Raw genomic sequence first — 26,999 nt, forward strand, 5'->3', positions numbered from 1 at the left:
TCTGTGCATATATATTTATGTGTATGTCAGTTGTGTGTGTACATGTGAGTACATATCTGTGCTGGACTGTAGGTTTCTGTGTGAGGGTATACACATTTGTCAACATGTAAGAATACATACCTGTGTGTTCATGTTTGTCAGTGCACATTTAGTGGGGAGTGCATACACAGATGCATGTGTAAAAACATGTTTGTATGCTTGCTCTCCATTGGTGTGTCTTTATACGTGTACCTATGTGTATTTTGACATGCAAGTATGTCTGTGAATTTGTTGGAGGATCTGCATGAATGTGTTCCTTTTCTTTTTGCCAGATCTCTCTTCCCCATTCCTCGTCACCTCTCCCACCAGCTAAACACGTTCCCCATCTCTTTGCCTCCCTTCCTCACCATTCTCTCACCAAACAAGCTTCTAAGCACTAGTCTCCTTCTACCCCAAGAGGGGCTCCTTTAGCTCCAGTTCTCTTCTTGCCCTATACTTGCTTTCTTCCCTTGCCTTTCTACCTCAAGCTTCCTCTGCCTGCCCATTGGTCACTGTTGTGGAGGCTGGGGCTGGAATGCATTTGGCTTTCCCTTTCTGAGTAGTTTCTACCCCTAGTGGGCAATGCCTGTCTTAGCCCTAGCCGACGTCCACAGTGTACCATGTTCCTACTACCTTCCTGACCCCTGTGCTCAGCCTGGAATTGTTATAGGAGGTAGCGAGGGCTTTCAGAAGAGTCATTTGGATGCCAGTGTCTTGGTGTTTACTGTTTCACGTTTTAGTTCCCGAGTAGGGGGTGGGGGGATGATAGGAAAGGGGTGGTATAGGTAGAATGTGAACTAAGGACCTGTCTGCTTTATGTTCTTCTTTGACAAACTGTGTCTCTTTTTTCTCCACACTAACCAGTAAGTTGTTTTCACTGTTTGTGGCTACTTTAGTCTTACTGTCCAGCCATGGGCCCCTACAACCTCTCAGCCCCAATAGGTTGGTTTCAAAAAAGAAGACACTCCCATTTCTGTATCACGTATCACGATTGCCGTTTTTTTAGCAAGTGTGTGAACTCACAGTGCTTTTCTATGAATAAATCATGGATCACAGAAAATATCATTTTTCTAAAATCAGAAATTGTGTTCTCTCAATAAATGGGCCCTTTTCTCTCTTCTGCATTGCCCCAGGCTGGGACAAGGAATTGGTTGGGCCAATAGTGCAGTGGGTTCCTAGTAGTTTAAGGTGAGGGAGAATGACAAATGAAGAGTTTCCTGCCATACCACACCCCTCTCCAGTGTCCACAGGTACCTCAGACCTTGTCCCATGAGGTAGGTACCACCATGATGGGTAGAAACACCAAGATCCTGGGGCGCCTGGGTAGCTCAGTCGGTTAAGCGTCCGACTTCGGCTCAGGTCACGATTTCGCAGTCCGTGAGTTCGAACCCCGCGTCGGGCTCTGTGCTGACTGCTCAGAGCCTGGAGCCTGCTTCCGATTCTGTGTCTCCCTCTCTCTCTGACCCTCCCCCGTTCATGCTCTGTCTCTCTCTGTCTCAAAAATAAATAAACATTTAAAAAAAATTAAAAAAAAAATAAAAAAGAAACCCAAGGTCCTGAGAAAATTAGACTGTATGCTCAGAAAAGAATGCAGAGCAACCCTGAGCACCATAGGGCCTTTTGGCTTCAGAGACCTTCTCACCTTAAAGATGCAAGTCTAAATCTTTAATCCTAAGCATCCTAGTTTTGAGTCTTTATGTCCTCCCTCATATTTTGGTGTCAAAGCTGAAGGCCTCTCAGTTTCTCCCTGCTTACCTAAATTCCATCTTCCTCAACAGGCCTCTCTGAAATATTCTAGCCAATTTTGTGCTCCTCTCTGATATACACTCCCCTCCCTTTCAGACACAAATCCCTATAAATCTGGCTGTGTATGCTGTGGGACCCCATTTCTCTGCAAATGTCACAGCTTCAGCTGCCAGGAAGCTTTACCCAACCCCATTTAGCTTTCATGCTTGGAGAGCTGAGAGCATGATGGTGGTGAGAGCGCTGACATTAAGTCCTACAGTATATATTCACTGACATCTAAGCTCCTATGACTTGTGGAGAGGATGCAGAAAGGGGCATCCAGGAAGGAGCAGAGGCTAAGAAGGAACTGAGGATAAGGGCAAAGATCTTTCACGAATGAAAGTATACGCTAGACTCCAACTCTGAACTTTTATTCTCCTGGAAACAATCAATCATCTTTGTTAGTGGCAGTTGAGGGAAAACATGTATGCTCAGTTCTGTCGAAGCAGACGTGAGTATCTGTGCACGGCATCCACAAAGGCCCCCACATGTTCTGGGTCCATGTCAGGGTAAAGTCCATGGCCCAGGTTGGCAATGTAGCGCTGTGGCCCAAAGTCATTCAGCATCTGCTGCACCAGCCGTCCAATCTCCTCCTGGGGGACCAACAGGGCACTGGCTACAGGGGGGCCAGCAAACCCTACACTCACTATACATAATAGTGACACATACACATGTAGACATGCTTCTACTAAGTGTTATTCATTCAATCATTCACTCAAAAAAGTCTACTGGATGCTTAATATGGGCCAGGCCCTAAGACAACACAAATGAACAATTATTAAAAAAAAAAAAAAAATCCTGCTTTACTAGAGCTCACTTAGAGGGACAAACAGATATAATAAAGACACAAACACACAGTAATACACACAACCATATCCACAACCATGGGAGTACACAAACTCACAGACATACACAGGAACTCGGATTGATACCTCAGATGCATACAGGGCACAGGGGTCCAGGTTGCCCTGCAAGGTCACCGTCTTCCCCACACGTTCCCTGAAAGCAGAGTCAGTGCCACGTTCTGGTGATTGCACACATGGCAGCTGCACCCTCTCCACCTCACCCACCATCACTCACCGGGCTTTCTCTGGGGCCACTGTCCAGTCAAGCCCAACCACCTCGTAGCCAGCTTGGGCCAGCTCTTCCAGGGCAAAATGTCCATCTTTAGCAAAGATGATCTGGAAAAGGGCAGACCTCTGAGGCTACAAAAGGACCTTGCTATGCCCACTAACCTATCTTGGCTGCGCCTCTTCTGCCCTCTAGTGGTCACTTCAGTCCATGCAGGAAATACCCTGAAAGTTCCACAGGCCCACCTTCACTTACTCTTTCCCCATCCTTACCATGGGCACTGGTGCCAGGCCTGACTCCTGCAGCCTGGCCTTCACGCGCTTAGCCACATCACGGATATAGGGCAGTGCAAATTTATTGAAGAGTTGTGGGCCAAGATGCCCTGCATGGGACTCAAAGAGCTGCAATGCCTACAGTTGGGAGGTAGTAAAGAGAAATATATAACACACAAAGAGGAAGAATCTCAGGCCTCACACACAGAAAGTATCTCAATTTTTCCCTAGTGACTTCAGACCCTCATACTGCCTAAGCCTATAAACCTAGTTCCATTCAAAAAGTTTTGCCTTCTTTAGATCCCAGTGCTAACTTTGGTTTTTTAACACATACAACATTGCCAATGTCAGCATCAAGGTGGGCTTAGCTGCGCCAGCCAAATCACTGCAGGCCAAGCTTCTTTCATGCCTGGCATTAAGACACTTATCCTCTCAGATGTAGGAAACTCTGCTGCTTCTTTTCCTTCTAGACCCCAGCCTATTTCTCTCCCTCAGGACCCACCTGGGCACCAGCAGCCACTTGTCCTACCAGATATGGGACCAGAGCATCAGTGAGGATGCGAAGCAACTGGTGACTAGCCTGCGGTCTCTGGTAAAGCCAGCGCTTGGCCTGAGCCATGGTGCTTGAGCTGCCACCCTCAACCATGTATGTCATCAAAGTCCACTGCAAAAGGATACAAAGAGAATGTCACAGGTGTAAAAGCCAGACTGATACTTCCTTCCCTTGTGTACACTAGACCCTCCAGAGTGATTTTCCCATGCCCAAGTCCCTGCCATGTTCCACATTACCGGGGCACCAGCAAAGCCAATCAGCGGCACACGCCCAGCTAGCTGTTGTCGAGTGAGGGTGATGGCCTGGAACACATAGCCCAGCTCAGAGGCCACTGTTGCTGGATCCCGGAGGCGTTCTAAGTCCCGCTCTTCTCTTAATGGCTCTGGGAAGCTAGGCCCTTTGCCAGGCACCATAGTCACCTCCATGCCCAGTGCCTGGAGGGGGAGAAAATACCTGGATTCCCAACCTGTAACTCTAGAAGGAAAGGCTGTTTAGCCCATGCCAAGAAGGAGGAAAAGGAGAATGAAACTCAGCCACACTCCATCTCTTTCGGCCCAAGTTTTTCCCTGTTAGGTGAAGATAAGTGCTTATCTTGAGCTTTGACTATCTTTACCCTTTCTTACTCATCAGGTTTGAGCAGGTACCTGGGGTACAACAAGGATGTCAGAGAAGATGATGGCAGCATCCAAAGGGAAGCGACGCAGTGGCTGTAGGAAATAGAAGACAGGTTACTAGGAGGCAAGCAGAGGGCATAAATTCCTCCCTTTTTTGTGGAGTTCTCACCTGCAAAGTCAATTCACAGCAGGCCTCTGGGGAGCGACAGGTGCTGAAAAAGTCCTGGGCAGCCCTAGTTTCCCTAAACTCTGCAAACAGAAGAGGGAAGGCAGGGCTCCACCTTGAGGAACCTCTGAACCCCTCCCCTGCCCCTCAAAAAACTTCACCCTCCAGAGTTTCACCTAGACTCCCAAGCTCTGACCCTGACCTGGTAAGTAGCGGCCCGCCTGCCGCATGCACCAAACGGGAGTGTAATCTGTGTCTTCTCCCCATGCTGCTCGCAGGAACGTGTCATTCTTCAGCTCTGGAAAACCCTGGGATCTGGAGATCAGGAGGGGGTGGGGGTAGGTGTCAGTAAACTAGATTGGGGGTTGGGAAAGGCCTGGGTTCTTAAGGCGAATTCATTCCAACACCACTATCTGCCTTCTCCAGGCCAGTTCCTAAGCTGTGGCTCCCCACCCATTCCGCCTCTTTTTTGCCTATCAGATGGCGCACAAGACTAGAAGGGCCCGCGCTGGGGCCTCTATTTTACACAGTCCCAACTCCCCCCAGCTCAAAGCCAAAGCCACTAGAAAGACTGGGGAGAGGGGGAAGGAAAGCTCAGTAAGGACTGATTAGGGTCTCTGGACCAGAAAAATCTCAGGAACTGGGGTACCTATGGGCTGGTTCCGGAGCTTATAGATCCCCAGGCTGAGGGACAGTCAAGGAGAAATCAGAGTAGACGGTGCCGAAATACGGATCTTAATTGAGGATTAGAAAGTCCTGGGGACATCCCCTAAATGAAAGTCTCGGGAATCCATGGGTGGAGGATTCGGGATTCCAGCGACTGGAGTTCGGTTTGGGAGCTCTCCAGGGCGGAGGAAGAGGGATATAGCGGCAGATTTCTGAGTTGGAAGACTCAGGTCAGAAGCCACACTGGCCACACCTCGTGGTGCAGGGAACTCACCCTAACCCGTTAGCCTCCATGATAAGCTGTCAGCGACTGCAAGCACAGTCCGCACTTTAAACTGAACTGGAACCTGCTCTGAGACCAGGCTCCACCCCTTCCTGGAATGAACCAGGGCCGTAGCCATGTTGAAAGTCACATGATCAGACTCCAGCAACAGCTCCCGGGCTGTCCCGGCTGCTGCCTGTAGGACCACCCTACCTCCGTCACCGTAAAGTCCGCTGTAGCGACGCAGCAACAAACGCCGCCCCAAGCCCACCCCACCCCCAAGAACCTCGCTATAACTACGCCTTACCTTGGCATCAGCAGTTTCCTCTCCTCTGATGAGGATGGTGAGGAGGCGTTACCAGGATGCCCTTGTAATCCCGAAGATTCAGCCCAAGATTCACTTTTACTCCCACGCTCAGTGATTCTAACAATCTTATGCGTAATGACTAGGCACACTGTCGGTTACAGAACCAAGCCATCCGGGGAAATGAAATCATTAAATATTTATATAACCTACTAAGAGGCGGGCAGTATAATAGATGCGGAGGTTACAGTGGTGACCAAGACAGCCCCTTCCTTTAGGAAGCTACAGACTGGTGGGGAAACAGAATTGGCAAGCATAATAGTAAATGTTTTATGAGGAAAAAGCTAGAAGCAGCCAGCAAAAGCTCCTCGCTTAGCTGGGGAAAGCAGTGGGGGTATTCCAGGCAGAAGGAACAGCATGTGCAAAAAGAAGACGCAAAAGGGGCGCCTGGATGGCTCAATCGGTTAGGTGTCCGACTTCAACTCAGGTCATGATCTCACGGTTCAGGAGTTCAAGCCCCACCTCGGGCTCTGTGCTGGCAGCTCAGAGCCTGGAGCTTGCTTGGGATTCTGTGTTTCCCCCTCTCTACCCCTCCCTGGCTTGTGCTCTCTCTCTCTTTCTCTCTCAAAAATAAACGTTTAAAGAAATTAAAAAAGAAAAAAAAGAAGAAGACACAAAAGAACAAATACCTATTATGGGAACCAGAAGATTAATCTGGTGAAATTAAAGAGGCTGGAGATGTCTTCAGAGTCCAGGTCATGCAGGCGCCCTTGTGAGATTTTCTTGTTCACTTTATTCTGTAGTAGTGTGGTAGCATACAAAGAGCTTGGAGAGAAGGGAAGTGGGGCACTACATTCCCAACTTCCTAGGGAGGAAAAAAAAAAGGAAACCTGACCAAATTACATGATGTCATTTATTATTTCTTTCTTGATAACTTTGGTTATTTGAAAATTATATTAAAACAAAGTTTCCATCCAAGTGTCCATGAACAGATAAATAGATAAGCTACATGTAGTGTGTATATGTATGTGTATATATACACATATACTATATATATATACACACACATGTATAATGGAATATTATTCAGCCCATAAAAATACACTAAGTTTTGATACATGCTACAATATTATTGTAATATTATACTAAGTGAAATAAGACAGATACAAAGGGACAAATATTGCATGGTTCCACTATAGAATATCTAGAATAGGCTAATTCATAGAGGCAGAAAGTAGATTAGAATTTACCAGGGGGTGGGAAGAGGAGGCCATGAGGAGTTATTGCTTAAAGAGAAAGAGTTTCTATTTAGATTGAAGAAAAAGTTTTGAAAATAGATAATGGTACTCTTAAAATGGTTAAAATGGAAAATTTTGTTACACTTACCACAATTTTTAAAATTAATATATCAAAAACCATTGAATTGTACACTTTAGATGGGTAAATTATATGGAGTATGAATTATATCTCAGTAAAACTGGTTGCAGGGGAGGGCACAAGACAAAGTTTCCTTTTCCTCCATGGTTGTACTTCAACACCTGTCCATCTTTCTTTTTCTTTCTTTCTTTTTTTTTTTTTTTTTTTTTTTTTTTTTTTTTTTTTGCCTCTATCCTATCTAACCACCTTGGAGTCCCTTTCCCACCTTGCACCTTTCTTCTCTTCTGGTTCAGGATTACTGGGAGAAACTGTGTGTCCTAGGATTAGGAATAACTACCAGGAGCAAGCCTGAACAACTCAAGACTCGTGTCACTGGTAGGGTCGAGCAGGGGATTATTCTCCCAAACGTTTTTGTAACACTGCCCCTAGGATGGGGAGCCTGAGAGGATATCTAGAAGATTTTTAAAGATTCTTCTGGTTTTAGTATGACTCATTGGGTGTGGGAAGGCAAAAACAGGAGGCCAGAGAACGAGAAAAATGGCTGTTACAATGATTCAGGCTAGATATGATTGTGGTTCAATGAGGGTATAAAATGGTAGCAGCAATAAGGATGAAAAAGGGGAGACTGATCAGGTTGGCGACTACTGAACTTGGGTCTGGTTGGCTGAGTGGGAGGCACGTTGGTTTGCAAAAAGATTAAGTATCCGGGTACATAGGATAATACGGCGGGTGCGAGGGATGCCCTTAGTCCAGAATTTACGGCAAGGGCTGGCCGAAGGCGGGGCAGAGCGTGGTGAGAAGCTTGATAAGCCTTCGTGGCGGCGGCTTCAGCAGCTCAACCACCCCTGGCCTTTCTTTTTGCTGTTTCGCCATGGCGGGCCCAGGCCCGGGCGCGGCTCTAGAGTCCCCTCGGCAGCTGCTGGGCCGCGTGCGCTTCCTGGCGGAGGCAGCGCAGAGCCTCCGCGCCGGACGGCCGCTACCAAAGGCGTTGGCCTTCGTGCCGCGCGAGGTGCTCTACAAGCTTTACAAGGACCCGGCGGGACCCTCGCGCGTGTTGCTGCCGGTGTGGGAGGCGGAGGGCCTGGGGCTGCGCGTGGGAGCCGCGGGCCCCGCCCCTGGTACCGGCTCCGGGCCCCTCCGCGCTGCCCGCGACAGCATTGAGCTCCGGCGCGGCGCCTGCGTGCGTACTACCGGAGAGGAGCTGTGCAACGGCCACGGGCTCTGGGTGAAGCTGACCAAGGTACTCCCAGGCCTGCCCTGGGATCCGCAAAAGACCCCGGGGCCAGGGAAGCTCCAGGCTGTTCTCCTCCCCACCCCCATATTGAGCTGGCATTGCGTTCCGTGTTCTTTGCCTTGGGCTGGGCAGGGCGGGCCGCTGGGCAGTTCCCTGACGGCTGTTCCCATCTTGCGCTTCTTGGCAGGAGCAGCTGGCAGAACACCTGGGCGACTGCGGACTGAACGAAGGCTGGCTGCTGGTGTGCCGACCGGCCGAGGGCGGGGCCCGCCTCGTACCCATCGACACACCTGACCATCTTCAGCGGCAGCAGCAGCTCTTTGGCGTGGACTATCGACCTGTGCTCAGGTGCTGCACTTGAAAGGGCGCAGCTTGATGCCTGATAACCTACGCCGGGAAGGAAGTGTGGCACAGCGAGGGAGGTGGGATGTGGACTGAAGGCCGGGTTAAGAGCAGGAAGGGGCGGCACCTGAATGGAGCTGGGGTGAAGCTTCTGGAGGCCTAGGTTGGTGGAGATTGAGCTCTGGAGAAAGCCCACTGGGGGTGTCATTCTGCCCAGTGATGTCTCCCCATCCCACCCCCTACTCTGTGCCCACAGATGGGAACAAGTAGTGGACCTGACATACTCTCATCGCCTTGGATCAAGGCCCCAGCCAGCCGAGGCATACACGGAAGCTGTACAGAGGCTACTGTGAGTGCGCTGGGGTGGGATAGGGAGGAAGGATCTGCAGGTCTGGGCCTGACCTAATTAGGGACTTGGGGTTGCTTAGCTATGTGCCCCCGACGTGGACCTACGAGTGTGACGAAGACCTGATCCACTTCTTGTACGACCACCTGGGCAAGGAAGATGAGAACCTGGGTAGCGTGAAGCAGTATGTGGAGAGCATAGACGTTTCCTCCTACACGGTGGGTGCTGGGACTCCTCCCACCCCAAGCAAGATGTCCCATCTTGCTAGATCCAGAACCCTCACCTCTAAGCCAGGGCCAAACCTGAACCCCACAGGCCAGACTTAGTCCAGCACTGTATTTTGGAAGTCCTGTAGGAATCCCCACTTGCACACATACCAGCTGTGCTTTTGACCAGCTCCATGTATTTTTTTTCTTGTGCTCCCTGGCCCAAAGCACACCTCCCAGTGCAGAGAGTGGGGTAAACACTGACTCCACCTCTCTGCCCCACCCCAGGAGGAGTTCAATGTGTCCTGCCTGACGGACAGTAATGCAGACACCTACTGGGAGAGTGATGGTTCCCAGTGCCAGCACTGGGTACGGCTTACCATGAAAAAGGGCACCATTGTCAAGTGAGTGGGCTCTGAGGTAGGACAGGGTGGGCAGGCCAAGTGCTTATAAGTATACAAAGACCTATGTGTATACTCTGACCACCTAGGAAGCTGCTGCTCACAGTGGATACCACAGATGACAACTTTATGCCTAAGCGGGTAGTGATCTATGGAGGCGAAGGGGACAACCTGAAGAAGCTGAGTGACGTGAGCATTGATGAGTGAGTGAGCAAGCTGGTCTGGGAGGGGACATGGGGCATGATTCTAGTAATGGGGCCTGCCCCCACTTGGAAGCATAAGGTTAGGTTAGAGCCCAGCAATCCCTACAGGCAAGGGGTATTCAAAGTGCCTCACATCCATCTCCTCAGGACCCTGATCGGGGATGTATGTGTCCTGGAGGACATGACCGTTCATCTCCCAGTCATCGAGATCCGCATCGTGGAGTGCCGAGGTGGGGCTTAAGGCTATAAGGAGGGAAAGGGAGTGACAGAGTATAGATAGTGGCTAGCTGTTAGTGAGTGTAGAGAAGAAATGGGGTTGGAGTTGGGATGAAGGCTATCAAACTAACTCCAGGATTTGAAGCTTTGGGCCTGAGCCAGGTGGGAGGCGCCAGGTATATGCCTTCCTTAAAGCTATAGAGGTTTTGGGGCGCCTGGGTGGCGCAGTCGTTAAGCGTCCGACTTCAGCCAGGTCACGATCTCGCGGTCCGTGAGTTCGAGCCCCGCGTCGGGCTCTGGGCTGATGGCTCAGAGACTGGAGCCTGTTTCCGATTCTGTGTCTCCCTCTCTCTCTGCCCCTCCCCCGTTCATGCTCTGTCTCTCTCTGTCCCAAAAATAAATAAACGTTGAAAAAAAAAATTTTTTTTTTTTAAATTAAAAAAAAAAAGCCATAGAGGTTTTGGGCTCATCTGGAAGAGGAACTGAGTTGGGACCCTCAGGCATCCCAATATTACAGTGATGGATGGAGGAACCGGCAAAGAATATAATAATCAGAGTCAGATGAGTAGAAGGGGCTCACAAAGGTCCCAAGTTTCTAGGGGCTATGGGTGACAAAAGTCTGAGCATCAAAGAGCCATTCTCAGCTCTGAGAACCAAAGAGGCAGTAGGTGCCCTAAGTAACTTTGCTCTGACTCCTTCCCCCAGATGATGGGATTGACGTGCGTCTTCGAGGGATCAAGATCAAGTCATCTAGACAGCGGGAACTAGGGTTAAATGCAGACCTGTTCCAGCCAACCAGTCTGGTGCGATACCCACGCCTTGAAGGCACTGACCCTGAAGTACTGTACCGCAGAGCTGTTCTCCTGCAGAGGTGGCTGTGGTCCTGGGCCTGCCAGGCCCGTCCTTTCCCCCCATCCTGAACCTCACATGTCTGTATGAAGGAGGTTCTCAAGGCCCTGTACTGTAAGCTGTTCCACTTCAAGGGTCAGGGCAGCCCCTGGGCCCTGCCTTCTCCTGTCTTTATGTGTTGGGGAGTGAGAGGGTCTTAAATCCATGCTACTTTCTTTAGTTGCATTATCTTTATCCACTCACCCCAGATTCATAAAGATCCTAGACAGTGTCCTACACCACCTGGTACCTGCCTGGGATCACACGCTTGGCACCTTCAGTGAGATTAAGGTGAGCCTGGCCCACCTAGTATTGGTCTCAGCAGTGGGCTCCTCCTTTCTGTTCATGCAAGCATTCACCCTTTTACACAGAGTTCTTCAAACCTACTCTAGGCCTGGACCTTTGCTGGGCTCTGGGAATGTAGGAAAAAAGCAAGACACAGATAGTTAAAATTCAGTGGTAGGCATGCTGTTCTCCCAGATAGTATATGAAATATACAAGAGCTGGGGTGAAGAAGTGACAGTGTGCACAAGGCAGGTTGCATGAGAGGTGCATCCTGGGAGTTGTTAGCTGCTAGATAACTTAAGAGAAGTATACAGGTAAATGTGAGTATGACCTGGGGATGAGGCTGGGAGTGGGGAGGCAAATAGCAGGCCCTGATAGCAGAGGGCACTATGGGCCAGGCTGTGAAGCAAGGACTATGTCCCAGGTCAGTGAAGCCATTGGAAGGGTTTTAAGTAGGCAATGACAAAGTTTGATTTTTTGTTTTAGAAAGCACCCGCCCCCCCCCCCCCCCAACCCCGGTGACTGGACTAAGGGAGAGACGGGAAACAAGGAAGGGGAGGGTCGTGGGGGGGATGAACTAGGCATGGACTAGAACCATGGAATTGGGTCCAGGCATAGAGGAAGGTTCCGGGTCCTGGACAGAGACTGACTGCCTGCCAGTCTTGCTCTGGCCACCTCTCCTCACCAGCAAGTGAAGCAGTTCCTGCTGCTATCACGCCAAAGGCCAGGGCTAGTGGCCCAGTGCTTGCGTGACTCAGAAAGCAGCAAGCCCAGCTTCATGCCACGCCTGTACATCAACCGGCGCCTTGCCATGGAACACCGTGCCTGCCCCTTAAGGGACCCTGCCTGCAAGAACGCAGTCTTCACCCAGGTCTGGACCACTTGGGGTCGGACCAAGGGAGGGTCAGTAAAGGGCCTGGGGGCTGGACCAAGAGGAACCTGAGTGAGGTCTTTGGTCTGAAGTGGGGCCAGATCTTGAAACAGACTTTCCTATAACTCCCTCCCTTTTCCCCTGCCCCCAGGTTTATGAAGGCCTCAAGCCCTCTGACAAGTATGAAAAGCCCTTGGACTACAGGTATGGCATGAGGTTGAGGGATTTGTGCTGGAGTTACATAAACTATATATACCTGCACACTGCTTCTGGAACCCTTCACCATTACCCCTCCGTAGCCCCTACTTCTGGCTGGTATCCTGTGAACCATCCTGAGCCCTGGCCCAGCATGGATGGCCCAGCATCCACTCCTTCTTACAGGTGGCCCATGCGCTATGACCAGTGGTGGGAGTGTAAATTCATTGCAGAAGGCATCATTGACCAAGGTGAGGCCCTGACAAAGGATAATAAGGGTCCAGCCTTCAGAGTGGTAGAGGCTTCTGGGGTCACGAGCCAACCAAGATAGAAGACCTGCTTATTAACCCTTTATGGGGGCTGGGACTCTTGAATTCCCCAGTGGAGAGCATCTGTGTCATTTCAGGGGGTGGTTTCCGAGATAGCCTGGCAGACATGTCAGAAGAGTTGTGCCCTAGCTCAGCAGACACCCCTGTGCCTCTGCCCTTCTTTGTGCGCACAGCCAACCAGGTAATCTCCTATCTCTACTTCTCAAGTTGTTTCTGCTGTTCATCTCTGCAAACCTCCCAGGTGCTGAACTAGAGAGGGAGCAGAGGAGGGACCGAGTTGCCTGGGGCAGCCTCTGGGCAGACAGGAAAGGAGGGGCTATTCTACAGTCAGGGATCATTCAGGGCCTCTGGTGGAAAGTGTGCAGGCAAGTCTTTGGAGAATCTGGGGCAACAAAGTAGGGTCCATTCCATGCCATGCTGACAGCTCTATCTTGGGGGCAGGGCAATGGCACTGGTGAGGCCCGGGACATGTATGTGCCTAACCCCTCCTGCCGAGACTTTGCCAAATATGAATGGATTGGACAGCTGATGGGGGCTGCCCTTCGGGGTAAGGAATTCCTGGTGAGTAGCCTAATCTGTACCCACATCAGATGAGCCTGGCCCCTGGAAAGAAGAAGAACCATCCAAACCTGGGCAGCCCAATGTGAGAATACCATAGTGATTATTTGTTCCATAGGTCCTGGCTCTGCCTGGTTTTGTATGGAAGCAGCTTTCTGGTGAGGAAGTGAGTTGGAGCAAGGACTTCCCAGCTGTGGACTCTGTGCTGGTAAGTAAGGCCTGGACCTGGTGTTTACTCTATGCAGCCCCTGAAGATTGCTGCTCCCAAAGGATGTCTTGAACCTTCTCTAACCTCACATGTGCTCCTTCTGTTCCCATGGCTTCAACTACTTTCTTTATTCTGGTGACCCCTAAAATCTTACCTCTATCTCCAGCCTCTTTCCTAAGTTTGGAGTCATATATGCATCTGCCTGCAGGACATCTGCCCCAGATGGAACCTCAGGCTCAGCACTGGGAGTTCATCACCTCCCAGTCTACTGCTCTCTAGGGGTCCCTGTCTCAGAACAGCACCACTACCCACCCTTTCCCATACCAAGGGCCTCAGTGTCAGCCTTCATTCCTCCTTTTCCCTCACCTCCCACATTCTGTTACATCTCCCTCTGGAATCTGTCCACTTCTTCTATGTCAGGCTCTCCTCCTAGTTCAGGCCACTTTCCTTTCTGACACAATCAGTGACTGCAAAGTTGGTGTTCCTATGTCCATTCTTACCCATCTGATCTCCTGCAGCCAGAGTAATTCATTTCCCTCCTCTTGTTTAAACCCTTCAGTGTCTCTGCTCTGGGCTTAGGGTAAAATGCAGAACCTGACAAACCTTATATGACCTCTGTATGCCTGTCCACTTAGTTCACATTCAGGCTCTAGCCAAACAGATTCCACAGGCCTTTTGCTCTTTCAACCTTTTTTCAAGATGTTCTCTCTCCTGACTTCCTTGTAGCCCAGCCAACAACCAGCCATCATTTAGGTTTTAGCTTGGATGCCATTTCCTGCAGGACACCTTCCCTGGCAGCCAAGGAAGTGTTGTCTTGATGCTTTCATAGCGCTTGTACTGACCCCCTCACTGCCCTCATTACCTGCATGGGACTGCCTTGCCTGTCTGCCTCTCCTGCTTCCCTGTGAGCATCTTGAGAGAAAACAACATTGTCTCAACAATGAAAGGCTGACCTCCTTGCCTCTCTCCAACCCCCAGGTGAAGCTCTTGGAAGTGATGGAAGGAATGGACAAGGAGACATTTGAGTTCAAATTTGGGAAGGAACTAACATTCACCACTGTACTGAGTGACCAGCAAGTAGTAGAGTTGATCCCCGGGGGTGCAGGCATCATAGTGGGATATGAAGACCGTTCTCGTTTTATCCAACTGGTGCAGAAGACGCGGCTAGAAGAGAGCAAGGAGCAGGTACCACCCAGAGGCCAGGAGAACAGAGAGCTTTGCACAGCTCCTGATAATCAGAGCCTAGCCTAATAGGCTACCAGTACCCAATCCCAAGAACTCTGGCCCCTACCATTCCTCTGCCCTACATTCCAGCTTGTTGGTGGGAATGAACTAGAACTAGGTGGCCCCTAGTGCTAAACAAACATCATGTCATGTCCCCCATTATCTCTATGAGTGGATGCCAAGTGACTCCACCACACACTGATTTGGGAGTTGTGCCCTCTTCCCTAGCCAGGCCTCTCCCTCCTTCTCCAGGTGGCAGCCATGCAGGCAGGACTGCTAAAGGTGGTGCCACAGGCTGTGCTGGACTTGCTGACCTGGCAGGAATTGGAGAAGAAAGTGTGCGGGGACCCAGAGGTCACTGTGGACGCTCTACGAAAGCTCAGTGAGTGTGGGGCAGGGCAACACAGGGATAGAGGCTTAAGGACTAGGTAGGTTGGGACCTAAGAATGAATTCTGACCTTGTCCCTAGCCCGGTTTGAGGACTTCGAGCCATCTGACACTCGAGTGCAATATTTTTGGGAAGCACTGAACAACTTCACCAACGGTCAGTGGAAGAGGGGAGAGTGATGCCTGGGTTCAGACTCCACTTGTGGGATACAGAAACAGGGTAGAAATTGTAGAACCTCCCCCACCATTAGTGCAGGCACTGATTTCCTTCTCCATCCAGAGGACCGGAGCCGCTTCCTGCGCTTTGTCACTGGCCGCAGCCGTCTGCCAGCACGGATCTATATCTACCCAGACAAACTGGGGTGAGTGCAGGTGGCAGGGGTAGGGGTCCAAAGGGTCTGTGGCTGGCCTTTGCCCTCTTCCCCCCACACATACTCACATGTCAGACCCCTATTCTGTGCCCCTACAATTCTTTCTAATCTGTGGCCCCTCCACGCTCCCAGCTATGAAACTACAGATGCGCTGCCTGAGTCTTCAACTTGTTCAAGCACCCTCTTCCTACCACATTATGCCAGGTGGGTTTCTTAGGCTCAAACCTAGAGAGTGGGGAGTGGGGGAAGGAGTGGTATCCTAGGATGGAGGAGGACTTCCAGTACTGAAGTGCACAAACTGGAACCCCATCACCCATCACCCTGCGCACTGACCGCACTGACCCTCGTAGTGATGGGAGGACCTCTGCACCTGGTGCTGACCAAGTCTCCGTCTCCCTCAGTGCCAAGGTGTGCGAGGAGAAGCTCCGCTATGCGGCGTACAACTGCGTGGCCATTGACACTGACATGAGCCCTTGGGAGGAGTGAGGCGGCACCAGGGGGCAGCCTCGGGCCAGCAGGACCGTGCCTGCACAGGTCCCACTAGGCGGCGCCCAGGGTGAAGACATGTTCCCTGGACCGGTGGGGTCTGCATACTCCTGACCTGAGCTGACATGCTCAGAAAAAGACAGCACGCCCCTGTGTCTGCTTGGAGTGGGGGTGGTGGGTTGACCCTGGTGGCCCAGCCCCACAGACCCGCAAGCCCTGTGCGTGCTCAGGCTTGCTTCCCGAGTTGTTCATCCTCTGTGAGAGGGAATCCCACAAGCCCAGCACAAGCTGCCAGGCCTGAGCTACTTGAAGGGGGCCTTCTAGCTCCCCACCCCATGGACTTTACTTCAGTTTTTTGTTGTTGCTTTTTTTTTTCTTGGCTCCCCTCCCCTCCCCCTTTTGCTCCTTGTTTTTCTCTGGCTTCAGCCTGGATTCAAAACTAAAACCTCTGGAGGGTGGTGGAGGCTCCTCCCCAAACAAGGCATTGGAGTAATGGCTATCCTCTTTGGTCACCTGCCCCAAGAATGAAGCAGCAGCTAAGCATCTTCTCACTCACATACTTGTATTTTCCTCCTCTCCCTCCATACCCAAAGTGTGAGCTCTGCCCTTCCTCCAACCCAGTCTCAAACTACACAGTGCCATCACCTTCTTTGGCTCAGAACCTACATGTTCTCAACATTAAATCACTACCACCATACCGTATTCAATGCTTCTGCATCGCCTCCAGCCTGATTCCCCATCTGCTGTGTCATCTTCAAGATTGTACAAGGTTAAAGCCAGTTATGTCCTCTCTGAAATCTTCAGTAGCTCCCTTTCACCCAACTCAAAGCTTAGACTTTAAACCTGCTCCTAAGCCTTATGCAGGTCTATGCCCCAGTGCTCCTCCCTTAAGGGCCTCCATGACACCCCATCAAAGAAGATCTTGCACATGGGAAAGTTTAATAAATGGATGTATTCATTCCTTCAGAATGTGTTTATTGGGCTCCAGAGGGATGGCAGAGAAGGTTCTTCTAGGACTTCAGGGCTCTTGGCTGGAAGCCAGGGAGATCATGTGTCAAGTAGGAGTGGTGAGTCTCACAGTGACAAACATTAAATTTGGAGACAAGCAGGGAAATAAGGATGCTACTGGGAGAGGGGGCAGTGGTGTGCAAAGCCTGGCCTGGCATCTTCTGGGATGGAGGATGGGAATCCACCTTCAGGAACCAGGTAGGCAGAAGAATTTGACATTGTAAAAGACAAAGCCTTGAGATGGCTGATAAACCAGCCAGGTCAAGCTTTTGACAAAAGACACAGCAGCACAGCTACTCATTCACCCACCACACTGCCTCCAATTGCCACACAGCTAGGGTGCAGTCTTTAAGAACAAGTATTTGGTGAGAGATCTCCTGAGCTTATAGACCCATCTCCCTCCCCCAGCAGGAGTTGACCTCAAGCATGGTCTCAAGTGAAGTGGCATTCATTCTCCCAATGCTCCTCCATGCTGCCCTGGCTGGGAAACTCCAGGCCTTGGCCTTGAACCCTCCCTCTGGGGCTGTGCGTTTCCCAAGGCCTATCTCCCCATAACTCTGTGTCTAATACCCCAGCTGAGCCTCCCAGGCAGCCCTCATCTTGTGACTCCGATGCCTGTACCTTGGGTGGTCCACAGGAGACCTACCTCCCTCTTGTAGCAGCCCCTTCCTGTCCAGGGAGGTGAAAGGGTAGGAGCCCCTGAGGCTACCACTCTCATCCAGCTCTGTTCTTCCCAGCAAGCTCCCACCCCCTTGTGCAGCCTGCCCCCTCATTCCACCTATCAGAGGAGCACATTCCCCTTCTCAGGGAAGAGCCTGGCCAGCATGTACCTGCTGGGGCTATTCTTGGTTTGGCCCCTCCTTTACCAAATTGGACTCACACTGTTTATTTTGTAGCTTGCTTTTCATTCATTCATTCAATGAATGCATCAAGCAACCATGTCAGGCATTATACTAGGCACAATGGGGAAAATGTTGGCTAAACAGATAATTTTTGCTCTCTTGGAATTTAAAGTCTCATGGGAGAGAGTATATTAAATAATTGCATACACAATATTTAATAACATTTGTGTAAGAACTCCAAAGGAGTAGCGAAGGGTATTGTTAAAGAGCAGGGTGATACTAACCAGTGGGGCTCACTGGAATGCTAAATCCTTAGGCAGAATAACTGGGCACAAAGTCCAGCCAAGAAACCTGTTGAGTCCTGTGTTACTGGACTATTAAGGGAAGAGAGAGAAGATACTCCAGCCTTAGAAGCTTGTTTTAGGATTTTGCATTGCCAAGCCATGAGGGTGTCAAGCAAGGGAGTGACATGATCAGATCTGCCTTTGGCATCTGTGTAGAAAATGAATTTGAAAAGGAGAGACTAGAGGCGGAAATGATGGTCACTGGGGCAAGGGACATACTCATTTTAACTGTTATTTTTGTTAGCTGCATTTTGTTACATTTTAAGAAATTTTCCTAACTTCTCATTTAAAACCCTCTACTGGGGCACCTGGCTGGCTCAGTCAGTAGAGCATGCAACATTTAATCTCACGGTCATGAGTTCAAGCCCCACATCAGGCATAGAGGTTACAATAAAACAAAACAAAAACTCTGTAGATGGATAGTAAGGTCTACAAAATTTTGATATTGAAAACTACAAGTATTATAATAAACACCCTCACACATATATCCTTCCATACCTATTTGATTATTTCCTTAGAATAATATCCTGAAATCACCATCAAACTGCCAAATTACCAGGATGTATCAATTTTACTCCCTTTAGTGTATATTCATACCTTTATTGTGTCAGGTGTTGCAATACCTTGGTTTTCCCAGTCTGTACTTTGCCACTTAATTTCATATATGTTCTTTCCTGATTTACAAAATTTTAAATTTTTATGAATTCAAAACCCCTATGGAAGAAACTGTATATTGAATATATTCTACGTGAAGTCAACATACTATACTAGTTAAGGGCACATTCTGTAGAGTTAGCATCCCTGTATTCATATCCTGGTTTTTCCACATACTAGCTGTTGACCATGGCCAAGTTTTCTCAGTTTTCTTTTCTTTTTAATGTTTATTTATTTTTGAGAGAGACAGAATTTGAGTGGGTTAGGGGCAGAGAGAGAGGGAGACACAGAGTACGAAGTAGGCTCTGGAGAAGTAGGCTCCAGGCTCCGAGCTGTCAGCATAGAGAGCCCAACGCAGGGCTCGAACTCACGAGCTGTGAGATCATGACCTGGGCTGAAATCAGACCCTCAACCAACTGAGACACCCAGGCACCCCTCTCAGCTTCCTTTTCTGAAGCACCTATCCTTTTACTGTTGATTTGATTTGAAGTGCTATCTTCTCATAATTTTGTGCTAAATTTATATATATATATGAAATCCTAAAAAATTTTTAAGAAGAAATCATTTTTCACAGTACTGCCAGAATATTAAAATGACATTGCAAGTTGAAACCAAAGAGACCTTAATAGTCAGTGGGAGAAACTACCATTGTTCTGTGACCTTTAAATTTTTTTGTCAAAGCATCAAAAACTTTCTTACTGTCAGTTATAAACGTAGAGGGAAATCAAAACATACTAAACTAATATTTATTTACTACTTTGTAATCTAAAGCATTTAGAGAAATTGAGAATTGTTTTTCTTGCAAAAAACATACCAAAAGTAATTTGAACAATGCTTTCCTCTTTTATTTAAAATATGGAACAAGGGGGCGCCTGGGTGGCGCAGTCGGTTAAGCGTCCGACTTCAGCCAGGTCACGATCTTGCGGTCCCTGAGTTGGAGCCCCCGCGTCGGGCTCTGGGCTGATGGCTCAGAGCCTGAAGCCTGTTTCCAATTCTGTGTCTCCCTCTCTCTCTGCCCCTCCCCCGTTCATGCTCTGTCTCTCTCTGTCCCAAAAATAAATAAATGTTGAAAAAAAATTTTTTTAAAAATTTGTAAAATATGGAACAAGTATCTTCACTATGTTTTGATGAATTGTCATATACCTTTTTAAGTTTGGATCAGCTTCCAACATTCTCTTCTTTGTATTTTACAATCTCATTAAATTTATCTCTAAGAATTCCTTGAATGTGAAGGACTTTTTGCTGGCATAAGTTCCTTTGGAACATCTTCCCTTTTGTCACAAGCATTTTCTTTATGTAGATAAAGTAGCCTTCACTAAATTCCTCTGGCTGTGTATCTATATTCTCTCATGATAGCAGTACTAACATTCCCACAATCAGCCATTTCTTGTATAACTCCATATATGTTCAATTGAATTTCACTTCCTGCCTTATCACTTTTCATTTCTTTGCTGCACTTTCATTTTGTTGACCAATTCTGTTATCTTTTTTTTTTTAATTTTTTTAACGTTTATTCATTTTTGAGAGACAGAAACAGAGCATGAGCAGGGGAGGGGCAGAGAAAGAGGGAGATACTGAATCCAAAGCAGGTTCCAGGCTCTGAGCTGTCAGCACAGAGCCTGACGTGGGGCTTGAACTCATGAACCATGAAATCATGACCTGAGTTGAAGTTGGACGCTCAACCAACTGAGCCACCCAGGCGTCCCCCGCCTTTTTTTTTTTATGTCACATGGGTTTATCACTGGGAGACAAGGAAGCAACACAACTACATTCTTGCCGTCTGTGTATAAACAATTAAGAGATGTATGGTGACTACCAACATACTGAAAGAAGTGACATGATTGTTTCACTGTTCATGATGCGTGTTCAAAAAAGTTGATTCTATTTTTTACAGTATTCTCATTGCTTTTGTGGAGGAGAGAATTTTTAGAGGGACTTACTCCACCATTTTTACTGATTTCACCTGTTCATTTTGATTATACTCATAAACTTATTATATAGAAAGTTATAGAGATTTAAATGGGACACAAGTCCCAAATTTCAATAACCTCCATAAAACTCTTAAGACTTTGTAGCTGCCAGTGTGGTGTTCCCCTCCCTGTCCCTCTTCCCTAACTTTTTCTTATTTCTAAAGTTTTATCACACTTTAATATGCTGCACAGTTTACTCATTTATTACTTAAATTTATTTATAATGTATGCTGCCCCTGCCTGTTGGGATGAGGTTGGATCCTTATTTGTTCACTAATATACCTTATGAGCCTTAAACTGCCCTGGGCACATAGCAGTCACTCAGTAAACAGCTGTTCAATAAGTAAAGTGTGGCTCATAAACCATACTTTCCAATTTAAAAACAAGGAAAATCAGCCCTCTGAAAATTTTGCTTCTAATAAAGGAGAAAAACTAGCAAATTGATTAAATCAGTATTTTTTAGTTGTTTAACCATAAACAATCCAGATTCAGACCTTTAAAGCCAACAACAATGAAAATTCTGTGTGCTTGAAAGGAAATATTGAAGTCCTAATTAATGAAGTTTCCTTCCAAGCCCTTTATAGAAACACTATAGCATCATTTGCTCTCTAACTTATCATGAATCTATTAGGCAACTGGTGGGCTTATGTACAAAAATAAAACACAAATATTTTAGGACCTGCAACTGGTTGCCAAAGTAGAGTTTCTCTTTTCATTTTTATCTTTCACTCAGTACTCTAAAAATAATAATTTCCTGCCCCACTGACAAGTCCACAGCCAAATGGAGTAGATGAATATTATGATGTGGCCAGCAAATTCCCAAAGAGAGAACTCTTGCAGACCGTGGGAAGAGTATTTCTGAGCCAAGGCCCAACTTTTAAAGGTTTCCTTTGAAAGCTGAAAGAGAACTTTGGAGCTTGACCTTCTTGGGCTAGTCCCCACCACAGATAAACACATACATACAAATGTCCCCTGGGGAAGAAATGTGAACAAGAAACAAACATTATAAGGGGCGCCTGGGTGCCTCAATCGGTTAAGTGGCCAACTTCAGCTCAGGTCATGATCTCACGCTCTGTGAGTTTGAGCCCCGCGTCAGGCTCTGTGCTGACAGCTCGGAGCCTGGAGCCTGCTTCTGTTTCTGTGTCTCCCTCTCTCTATGCCCTTCCTCCCCCATTTGCACTCTGTCTCTCTCTGCCTTTCAAAAATTAATAAATGTTAAAAAAAAATTTTAAAGACACAAACATTATAGGGAACAGTCTTTATTCAGTAAGCATTTATTGAGTACTTCCCATGTAATTAATAAATAAAAATAAATAAGTATGAGGCTAAGCATAATATAGATAACAATATAGATTGATTTAGTGAGAAGGAATGTTCAGAAAGAGATGTTGTCAGTGACCTGGGCCCTCAACTCAGTTTTTCCACCACCACATGGGAGGTCAAGGGAAATTTTATGAGAAATTTTTAATTTATTCAATATTATTTACTTAGTATGTCCCAGGTCCTGTGCTGCTGGGACCTGGGTAGAGAGGAGCAACTAAGATATTGCCTTTGTCCTCCAAGGGCTCCCAGTGTGATAGAGAAAACATAAAAAAGGGATGACAATATTTTGTGATAAGTGCCATAATGTAAGTACTAGAAGCAGTGGGAGGCAGAAAGAAGGAATCCATGAGGCGGCAGTTCTTAAAAGTATGCTCCATGGACCTCTGGGAGTCCTCAAGATCCTTTCAATGGATCTGTCATGTCAAAATTACTTTCATAGTAATACTGAAATATGATTTGCCTCTTTCATTGAATTGATATTTGCACTAATGGTGCAAAAGCAATGGTGGCTAAAACTGCTGGTGCTTTGGCATGAATCAAAGCAGTGATACCAAACTCTATTAACATGCATTGCATTCTTCACTGCCACACACTTGCAATAAAAATAAAATAATAGTAATAAAATAATAATAAAGCAAAGTTTCATTTAATGTCTTTGATGAAGCAATAACATAATTTTATTAAATCTTGGTCCCTGAGTACATACAAACTATCAAAATTAATGAAGTAAGCCAGTCACTTCAAGGAAAACCACTAATAGTATTTGCTACCAATGATAATATTTGAGCTTAAAAGAGAAAATCAGAAGTTTGGAAAACCTGTATCTGTCATCATAAGCTTACCAGCTTTACAACATGTAAGGATTTTCTGATGAGATTGGTGGTTATATTAACAAATGTAATTTTTAAAATATAATAAGGGGCACCTGGGTGGCTCTGTCAGTTAAGCGTCCGACTCTTGGTTTCAGCTTAGGTCGTGATTTCACCATTCATGAGTTCGAGCCCCACACTGGGCTCCACGCTGCCAGTGTTGAGCCTGCTTGGGATTCTCTCTCTCTCTTCCTCTCTCTCTGCCCCTCCCCTGCTTGTTCTCTCTCTCTTGAAAAATAAATAAACATAAATATATTTAAAAATTTATGTATATTATATATATATATATAAAATGAGTCAACATATGGAATGATGTGCATAATTCAGTGAACCAATATTTTACAAGTGATCAGTGTGTCAAGTTGCAAAACCATGCATAGGTAAAATGTCCATTTGAAGTGCAAGTATTAGAGTACAACAAGTTCATTAATACAGTGATTTTAGGGGTTCCTGGGTGGCTCAGTTGGTTAAGCGTCTGACTTCGGCTCAGGTCATGATCTCATGATGCAGGGGTTAGAGCCCGCCTTGGGCTCTGTGCTGACAGCTCAGAGCCTGGGACCTGCTTCAGATTCTGTGTTTCACTCTCTCTCTCTCTGCCCCTCCCCTACTCATGCTCTGTCGCTCTCTTTGTCTCTCTCTCTCTCAATGAATAAACATTTAAAAAAAACACAGTGATTCTACATTGCAACAAATCTTTAACAAACTACTACTTACTCAGCTTTGATGTAGTATCAAAGAATATTACCTACAACTATCTGACGAGACTATTAAAATATCTCTCCCTTTCTAATTGTATATCTCTGTGAAGTCAGGTTTTATCATAGAATACACTCAAAACAATGCATCACAACTGATGGGAGAATCCAGTTGTTTTCTTTCTTTTTTTAAATGTTTATTTATTTTGAGAAAGAGAGAGCAGTGGGGGTGGGGGCAGCACAGAGATTGAGAGAGAGAGAGAGAGAGAGAGAGAGAGAATCTCAAGCAGGTTCTGTGCTATCAGTGCAGAGCCTGATACAGGGCTTGATCTCATGAACCATGAGATCATGACCTGAGCCGAAATCAAGAGTTTGACGCTTAAAAAACTGACTGAGCCATCCAAGTGCCCCCCAACTGTTTTCTCTTAAGCCAGATATTAAAGAGATCTGCAAAAAGGTGAAAGCATGGCATTCTTCTAATTGTTTTGTTTTCAAAACTTATGTTTTCATAAAAATGACATTTATGATACCATGTAATGGTATTATTTTTATCTTAAAAGTGAATAATGTTTTTTAATTTCTCAGTTTGAGTTTTTAATATGGTGAATATCAATTGATATAATCCATATAAACAAAAGTTCTTTGGGGTCCCCAATAATTTTATTTTTAAGTAATCTCTGCACCCTGCATGGGGCTTGAACTTACTACCTGGAGATCAAGAGTCGCATGCCCCACGGACTGAGCCAGCCAGGTGCCCCAAGGGTCCCCAATATTTTAAGAGTGTAAAGAGCCCAGAGATCAAAAAGTTTGCAAACTGCTGCCCTAAGGGAATAATTTCAAGTCAGTTTAAACTGAAGCAATCCCTCAAGTGGTCAACTACAGGAACAAATTCCCTGAAAATATCTGCTAGTTTAAACATGAGCTTTTATTCTGCACAGCAAAGGAAACAACCAACAAAACTAAAAGGCAACCAACGGAATGGGAAAAGATATTTGCAAATGACATATCAGACAAAGGGCTAGTACCCAAAATCTATAAAGAGCTCACCAAACTCCACACCCGAAAAACAAATAACCCAGTGAAGAAATGGGCAGAAAACATGAATAGACACTTCTCTAAAGAAGACATCCGGATAGCCAACAGGCACATGAAAAGATGCTCAACGTCGCTCCTCATCAGGGAAATACAAATCAAAACCACACTCAGATATCACCCCACGCCAGTCAGAGTGGCCAAAATGAACAAATCAGGAGACTATAGATGCTGGTGAGGATGTGGAGAAATGGGAACCCTCTTGCACTGTTGATGGGAATGCAAATTGGTGCAGCCACTCTGGAAAGCAGTGTGGAGGTTCCTCAGAAAATTAAAAATAGACCTACCCTATGACCCAGCAATAGCACTGCTAGGAATTTACCCAAGGGATACAGGAGTACTGATGCATAGGGGCACTTGTACCCCAATGTTTATAGCAGCACTCTCAACAATAGCCAAATTATGGAAAGAGCCTAAATGTCCATCAACTGATGAATGGATAAAGAAATTGTGCTTTATATACACAATGGAGTACTACATGGCAATGAGAAAGAACGAAACATGGCCCTTTGTAGGAACGTGGATGGAACTGGAGAGTGTGATGCTAAGTGAAATAAGCCATACAGAGAAAGACAGATACCATATGTTTTCACTCTTATGTGGATCCTGAGAAACTTAACAGAAACCCATGGAGGAGGGGAAGGAAAAAAAAAAAAAAAAAGGTTAGAGTGGGAGAGAACCAAAGCATAAGAGACTCTTAAAAACTGAGAACAAACTGAGGGTTGATGGGGGGTGGGAGGGAGGGGAGGGTGGGTGATGGGTATTGAGGAGGGCACCTTTTGGGATGAGCACTGGGTGTTGTATGGAAACCAATTTGACAATAAATTTCATATATTGAAAAAAAAATAAACATGAGCTTTTAAAATGGATGACAGATATGGGGTTGAATACTGTTCTTAATAACTGGTTCTTACCTCAAAAACATGCTGTAATTCCCAAGGCTTCTGTTTGCTTGAGCTAATAACAAGGAGAGACAGTATCTTGCCATAGAAGGAAAGGGTAGTCAAGTTTCAGGACTTCTGTAGCCAATCACTCCATGGCTCCCTTTTACCCACATACCTGGTGTCATTCTTTAGGTAAAATAAGTAATTATTTAGTAACTCCACCAGCAGCCTAAAGTGAAGAAAAGGCAGAGTAGGAATAGGCTGGTTTTATGGAAATAGTCTCAGGTCTTCCTCCCCTTCCCCCGGACATCTAACTGAGCTCTTATTCTTTCAACTGAAAGTCTGGGAAAAAATTACAAGTCCTGACTGTCGTGTCCCCAGCATCTACCATCTAAGACATTGTTTGGCACTTATTAGGCACTCAATAAATACTGTTGAATGAAGTAAAACTCCTTTATTTTTATTGCAGAAATTAGACTCTGTCTCTTAATTGCAAGGAGCTAAAGCAACACAAGGTTTAAGAGATGGACAGAAAAAGAGGAAGCTTCTAAAAGATTAGGAAATTGCAGGAATGTGTGAAAGAGAGTGGCCATTGTTCTTGTTATCTGCTATAGCTTATAAACCACCCCAAAACTAACTGCTTACAACATCGATTATTATCTCTCACAATTGTTGGAGTTGTCTAGATACAGGCATTTGAGGTCTCTAATGCAGTTGCAGCCACTTAAGTGGACTCCCTGTCCAGGGAGTCTATTAACACAGCTATCAGAGTGATCCTTTAAAAACCTGTCATATCATGTTCTTCTGCTTAATTCAAGATCCTCACAATGGCCTACAAGACGCACAAGATCTGAATTATCCACCCTCTCTCCCACTGCCTCTGACCTCTGCCATCATTCATTCTCCACCTGGCTTAATTCCCTTCAGCTATATTGGCCTCTCTACCGTTCTTTGAACATGCAGTCTCTCTTCAGGGCCTTTACACTTGCTAGTTAGTCAGCTTGGAAGACTCTTACCCAAGATATCCACCTGACTCACTCTCTTCAAGCCATTATTCAGTGTCACTGTCTCAATGAGGTCTTCACTGACACCCCTCCTTCTCCTAGTTTCAATGATTAAAGGTGATTGTTTTCCATACCATAAGAGTCTGGTTCAGAAAGCCGATGTGAGTCGCCACATTAGACATTGCAGACATAGAAAGTGTTGGCAATCCCTGGCCTGCATGAGTATTTGGCTGTTTCTCCACCCGCTAGCCCCAAACTGCGGCTCCCAATGAGCTCTCTTTTCAGAGTGGTAGTCGGCCATATGGTAGAATGAGAACTCCCTAAAGCAAGAGACCGTGGCTTGTTCCTGTGCAGATTCCAGGAGCCCAGCACTGGGAAACACATTCAATGGGCGTTGATGATTTGTGAATGAACGAAAGGATACAGACCACCCAGCTTCCTCTTCTCATAGGGCGCGCTTTTTGTATGAAATCTAT

The 26,999-nt window shown here is 46.8% G+C and overlaps 2 protein-coding genes across 11 annotated transcripts; one reads left to right on the forward strand and one right to left on the reverse strand.

Annotated features, from left to right (window-relative positions):
• Window positions 1–2,158: 2,158 nt before the first annotated feature.
• On the reverse strand, window positions 2,159–5,822 carry UROD (uroporphyrinogen decarboxylase). Of its 5 annotated transcripts, none has more exons than XM_047873818.1 (10): window positions 5,715–5,822; window positions 4,682–4,794; window positions 4,483–4,562; window positions 4,344–4,406; window positions 3,936–4,133; window positions 3,649–3,810; window positions 3,147–3,284; window positions 2,884–2,984; window positions 2,736–2,802; window positions 2,159–2,396 (listed from the first exon to the last, which is right to left on the reverse strand). In XM_047873818.1, exons 1-10 carry the CDS (start codon window positions 5,720–5,722, stop codon window positions 2,235–2,237), a joined length of 1,092 nt encoding a protein of 363 aa, XP_047729774.1. In that variant the 5' UTR covers window positions 5,723–5,822; the 3' UTR covers window positions 2,159–2,234. The 5 variants fall into 5 exon arrangements, with proteins under 5 accessions (XP_047729774.1, XP_047729775.1, XP_047729773.1 ...); XM_047873819.1 differs by lacking the exon at window positions 5,715–5,822 and adding an exon at window positions 5,420–5,576 and having other exon boundaries at window positions 3,676–3,810; XM_047873817.1 differs by lacking the exon at window positions 5,715–5,822 and adding an exon at window positions 5,420–5,576.
• Window positions 5,823–7,871: 2,049 nt separating this feature from the next.
• On the forward strand, window positions 7,872–16,799 carry HECTD3 (HECT domain E3 ubiquitin protein ligase 3). 6 transcript variants are annotated; one of them, XM_047872461.1, is made up of 21 exons: window positions 7,872–8,328; window positions 8,510–8,670; window positions 8,921–9,013; window positions 9,093–9,228; window positions 9,505–9,620; window positions 9,707–9,820; window positions 9,968–10,050; window positions 10,742–10,907; window positions 11,134–11,215; window positions 11,898–12,080; window positions 12,232–12,284; window positions 12,462–12,526; window positions 12,682–12,785; window positions 13,046–13,165; window positions 13,281–13,370; window positions 14,349–14,555; window positions 14,847–14,976; window positions 15,064–15,138; window positions 15,262–15,343; window positions 15,485–15,556; window positions 15,703–16,799. In XM_047872461.1, the coding sequence occupies exons 1-21, from the start codon at window positions 7,960–7,962 to the stop codon at window positions 15,836–15,838; spliced, it is 2,637 nt and encodes an 878-aa protein (XP_047728417.1). In that variant the 5' UTR covers window positions 7,872–7,959; the 3' UTR covers window positions 15,839–16,799. The 6 variants fall into 6 exon arrangements, with proteins under 6 accessions (XP_047728417.1, XP_047728418.1, XP_047728419.1 ...); XM_047872462.1 differs by having other exon boundaries at window positions 15,754–16,799; XM_047872463.1 differs by lacking the exon at window positions 12,682–12,785 and having other exon boundaries at window positions 11,898–12,112.
• Window positions 16,800–26,999: the final 10,200 nt, after the last annotated feature.

The sequence above is a fragment of the Prionailurus viverrinus genome, chromosome C1 (genome assembly GCF_022837055.1).
Source record: "Prionailurus viverrinus isolate Anna chromosome C1, UM_Priviv_1.0, whole genome shotgun sequence".
Lineage (NCBI taxonomy): Eukaryota > Metazoa > Chordata > Mammalia > Carnivora > Felidae > Prionailurus > Prionailurus viverrinus.